The sequence below is a fragment of the Quercus robur genome, chromosome 3 (assembly GCF_932294415.1).
Source record: "Quercus robur chromosome 3, dhQueRobu3.1, whole genome shotgun sequence".
NCBI classification, from domain to species: domain Eukaryota; kingdom Viridiplantae; phylum Streptophyta; class Magnoliopsida; order Fagales; family Fagaceae; genus Quercus; species Quercus robur.
This window is the reverse complement of record NC_065536.1, coordinates 48797766-48802877: the sequence shown is the minus strand read 5'-3', so window position 1 is coordinate 48802877 and position 5112 is coordinate 48797766. Positions and strand designations below refer to the sequence as shown.

The window sequence follows — 5112 nt, the reverse complement described above, 5'->3', positions numbered from 1 at the left end:
ATGATGTGGTAAAATAATAAAGTAGGCCTTAGATATGATAAAATGGCATAATTTTTGCAACATCTTACACTACTTAATTTTTAAGCAATGAAATCCAAACATTGAAACTGAAACACGTACAACTAGGCGCCACTAAAACCCATCAAATCAGATCAGATCAGATCTCATATCAACCGTTGGATTGATATCGCGAACGTTACAGAAGCTCATAGCAGAAAAAAGGCTAGTTCCATCGCCATTACTATAAATAAGACCTGCCACCCCTGTATTTCTTCCTACTAATTATTTCTGTTACGACTTACGACTCCAACGCTAGAAGAACCTACCTTTCTTCTGATTTTCTGATCAAACTCTCAATGGCCACTGAAACCATGGTACGCGAAATTGCCAGCTTCTTCTGTATTTTATTTTATTTTTTTGATTCTTAGCTTCTTCTATAGTTAAATTCATCTATATTTATGTAATATTCTTAGATTGAAATCTGAGACTATAATATTAATATAGCTGGTGTTGGTGTTGGTGTTGTTGTTTATTGGTTATTACTACAGCAAGAGATGGAGATTGAGAGAAAGAAGAGGAGGGAGCTGAAGCACCTAGGGTTCGCGAGGACGGTGGCGATTCACGCGCTCGTCTGCGTCTCCAATATCTACGATTACGCCAAACAAAACTCGGGGCCTCTCAGATCCACCGTCTCCACCGTCGAATCTGCCGTCACCGCCGTCGTGGGCCCTGTCTACAGAAAAATCCAAGGCGTTCCTGATGATCTCCTTGTTTTCCTTGACGACAAGGTACTCTCACTAAATATTGAATTTTTATCGTCTTTATTTTTTATTTTTTTTGTTGTTGATTGTGTTCGAAGTACGTTTGATTTGATTTGCTCTATTGTTAATAATTTTGAGCTGTAACAAGCTCGAGTCGAGCTGAGCTTGAGCCCAATTCAGGCTTGGTTTATTAATTTTCCGAATTAGATCAAGCATATTCGCGAGCTTTGTTGATTTGGTCTATTTACTGTTTTGTGGGTTGATTGTATACTATACTCTGTGCTAGATTGGGTCTGTGTTGTAAATTATTACCAAAATTTGTTTAGAAGCTCATAGATTTCTCCAAAACTTTTTGTGGGCTGAAACACTGATAAGCTTAGGAAGGACCTGAAGAAAAAATTGAAATCAACATGCACCTGATGTGCTAATGATTAAAATCTACCCAGTCTAAACTAATAAGTTCTACGACTTATTGGTCCTAATTTGTGTTATACCTTAAGTGTGTCAAAGTATTCATTTTGTTGTGTTTTGGCTGAAGTTATTAATTGTGTGATTACCACAGGTAGATGAAGCTACACACAAGTTTGATGAGCATGCTCCACCGTTGGCAAAGCAGGCTGTAAGAAAAACTAACAATTTGATTTGCAAGGCATCTGATAAGGCTCATAAACTTGTAAATGAGGCTCAAACTGGGGGTCCTCGTGCTGCTGTGCATTATGCTGTTTCAGAGTATAAGCAGTTCCTTCTATCTCAAAGTGTGAAGATATGGGTTGGAATGAACCAGTGTACACCATTCCACACGGTGGCAGAGAAGGCTGTTCCTGCGGCTGCTCACTTGATGGAGAAATACAACCATTTGGTGAAGGACTTGACCCAGAAGGGTTATCCTATCTTTGGCTATATGCCTTTAGTTCCTGTTGAGGAGATATCCGAGGCAGTTAAGGAGGGTGAGGCTGAAAAGAAAAGAGATACAGCTGCATCTGCTGAACACAAATCAGATTCTTCTGATTCGGATTAAGAGAGTTTCTATGTATTGTCTAAAGTGTAAAATCTATTTGCTTCTCCTAGTATGTATTATGGGAACTTAAATAGGTTATGGGCGTGGGAAATGTGGGTGGGTTGTGACTGTAAATAACTTCTAGACGTTCAAATCCTTTTGAAGTATGAATGATGTGAATTACTTTGGAAGGCTGACATTCGTGTGTGCTTTGGGGCAGACTCTGCTTCCCCTTTCTAAGAGTCGCCAATTTTATTCAATACATGTAGCTTTTAGGTTTTCCCATGAGCAAAAACCTGATATCTTAACTTTTGTGGTCAAGTCACATTGTAATGATCAATAGTTGGGCATCTCTTTACAGAGAAATTATTTTATGATATGAGACGGTCAGATTTCCTTCTCACAACACATGCAATTCCAACACACACACATATATATATATATATATATATATGATGTGAGAGATGTCTCAGGAGACTGTATCACGAGATTTCCCTTTTTAAGAAATTAATATTCCTAAAAATTTTCCCATTGCGAGAGACTTAAGACCTAGGCCCAAAGTTTGGAGGCGTAGCTCTGCTCTACATGATATAGAACATTTACAGAAATGATGCTAAAAAATATAACTTTTAATATCTCAAAAAATTACTTTATAATACACTTAATATAAAAGTTTTTATTTTTACATTCATCTCATTAGTTTCTCAAAAAAAAAACATTCATCTCATTAAAATAACATAAACAATCCCATTAAACAATAAAGTGAGGGAGAAGAGAACATGTGATCTGAGTGGAGTGAGAGAATGGGGAATAAAAAATAATAAAGTCAGAAGAGAGAGAGGGTGGGGGGAATAAAAAATAATAAAATTGAGTAGTGAGTTGTTAAAATTTTTTAACTTTAGCAACTTCAATAAAGGGTTACGTAGATACCAAGAATTTTTGCCTGCCTTTGATTATTTGGCTTGATTGTCTTGCCTTTGCCTTGGCTTGAATTCTTAATCCCACATTAAAGATGACTTCCCTCCTTGGTACTCTTTTTCATTGGTTCATGCCTTATAAGGTAGTAAGAGGGAAGTTATCTTTAACGTGAGATTAAGAATTCAAGCCAAAACTAAACTAGTGGTACTCTTTCTCATTGGTTCATGCCTTATAAGGTAGAAAGAGGGAAGTCATCTTTAATGTGGGATTAAGAATTCAAGCCAAGAACCAAACTAGTGGTACTCTTTCTTATTGATTCATGCCTTATAAGGTAGAATTCAAGCCAAAACCAAACTAGTGGTACTCTTTCTCATTGGTTCATGCCTTATAAGGTAGAAAGAGGGAAGTCATCTTTCCAATGTGGGATTAAGAATTCAAGCCAAGGCAAAGGCAAGGCAATCAAGCCAAATAGCCAAAGCCAAAGGCAAAAATTCTTGGTACCTACAGGTCATTTTTTATGTTAGAACTAAAATAGCTTTTTAGCAATTTTAGCAACTCCATTGTGATTGCCTAAGACTATTACCTAAATCTCTCTCTCTCTCCCTCCCTTCAAATTTTTTTTTTTTTTTTCAAAATAAAAGGTATATTTATTTTTGTGGTCTTGTGATCTTGTCACATATAATCATCAATGTTGGCATCTCCACTAGGAATCAATATTCTTAGAAAATTTCTTGTCCTACACGAGATTTAAGCAATTAAGCCCTCGGCCCAAAGTTTGGAGGAGTATCTATGCTTGATCTACTATACTAAGCTCTTTTTATTATATGTTTGGAGGCTCAGCTTTACTTGATTTATTATTTATATGCCAAGAGCCTTGTAACTCAATTGGCATATTTTTAATTTTTTTAATATAAATATCTAGGATTCAAATCCTTCACTCTTGACTGCTAATTTATCCACAAAAAAAAAAAAAAAAAACACACTATTTATAACCCAACTATCTATAACTATCAATACACTCCTAACTATCAATTGCCTTGACTATCTTCTAATTGAAGGTTCAAATACCATCATGAAAATTTTTATACAATGCATAATCAAGACCAAGGCTGTCCACAGGCTAGGTTTGTGCCCAACCCGAACTCAACCTGACAACTTCGGGTGGGGAAAATCGTAACTCGCAATTAACTTGGAAGAAACGTCAAATCGACTGGATTGAGTCTCATCAGGTGTTGCATGGTATCGGTCAGTTTCAGGTTTGTTACTGGGGTTGAGATCTCGTTGAGATCTAGGCGAATCTGGTCGAATTCTTTGAGATCTAGCCAAGATTTCGTCAGATATTGACAAGATCTCGGCGGATCTTGACAAGATATCACCAAATCTAGTCCAAATCTTGACAATTCTCAATGAGATCTAGTTGGATTTGAGGTTGAGAGAGGAGGGAGGGCGAGGTATAGGGATGGTAGTTTCTGTGGAGACACTGCTCTGTCGGTTTGGTTTCCATCGGGTTTGTCGTCGACCGCCAGTTGCTTAAATCAAGTTGGTCTCTATTCGAGTGACATCGAGTCGGTCAATTCCAGGTTGCTTTGAATAGCCATAATCAAGACCAAGGTTAGCTCGATATAATTTGAGGTCTAAGAAGATAAATTTAAGTTAGGTCTTTTAAATTTAAATATCAATTAAAAAATTTTATTTAATACTAACCAAACTGAGGTTTGGTTGATGAAATTAAATACATAATTGATGAATTAATCCTAACCAATCCAAAACTAATTTCATATAGATAATCAAATAATGTTGAAGAATAAAATTTATCAAAAAGAAATAAAATTGTATATATTTTTTGAAAACAATGTTACTTTATTTTGGATAAGGTGATGTATGATTAAGTAAAGTTGTAATCTAATTTTCAATTTTTATTTTGGTATTAACAATGAGACAGTCTCTAATTATGTGGGAGATTAGGTGATTAATCTTGAAAATCTACCATATAAAATAATTAAAATATCAAGATGTTAGGGAAAATAAATCATCATTGTTTTTATTTTTCGTCAAACAGTTCAAAATTTCAATTGGGTTTCATTTATATTGGTTTAACCTTTTGGATGCCTTCTTAGAGGTGGGAAATATAGTAGACAACTATCTTCGTCTGGGTATTTGATGTGCACTCATTTTATAAGCCGTTGTCTAGTTCTAACATTGATGAATTTCCTTGGGAGTGTATTTTGTGTGGAAAGGTGCCTAAATAGGTGTCTTTTTTCTTATGGACAACAGCTAATGATGAGATATTCACCATTGATAATATTGTTAAGAGAGGTCAGTCTCTAGTTAATAGGTGTTGTTTATGCTATTGCAATGGAGAATCGGTGGATCACCTTCTACTTCATTGTAAGTTTTCTCACACCTTATGGTTTAAAATTTATGCAGAGTTTGGGA

The 5112-nt window shown here is 35.7% G+C and overlaps 1 protein-coding gene across 1 annotated transcript; it reads left to right on the top strand.

The window, feature by feature from the left end:
• Positions 1-207: 207 nt before the first annotated feature.
• LOC126718165 (REF/SRPP-like protein At1g67360) lies at positions 208-1955 on the top strand. The gene is made up of 3 exons (XM_050420251.1): positions 208-374; positions 549-788; positions 1324-1955. Exons 1-3 carry the CDS (start codon positions 357-359, stop codon positions 1777-1779), a joined length of 714 nt encoding a protein of 237 aa, XP_050276208.1. The 5' UTR covers positions 208-356; the 3' UTR covers positions 1780-1955.
• The last annotated feature ends 3157 nt before the right edge of the window (positions 1956-5112 follow it).

Excerpts from the sequence above, each read along its gene's own strand:
- LOC126718165 (XM_050420251.1), top strand. Across the intron at positions 789-1,323 it reads TTGTTTTCCTTGACGACAAG|GTAGATGAAGCTACACACAA; the intron begins GTACTCTCACTA and ends TGATTACCACAG.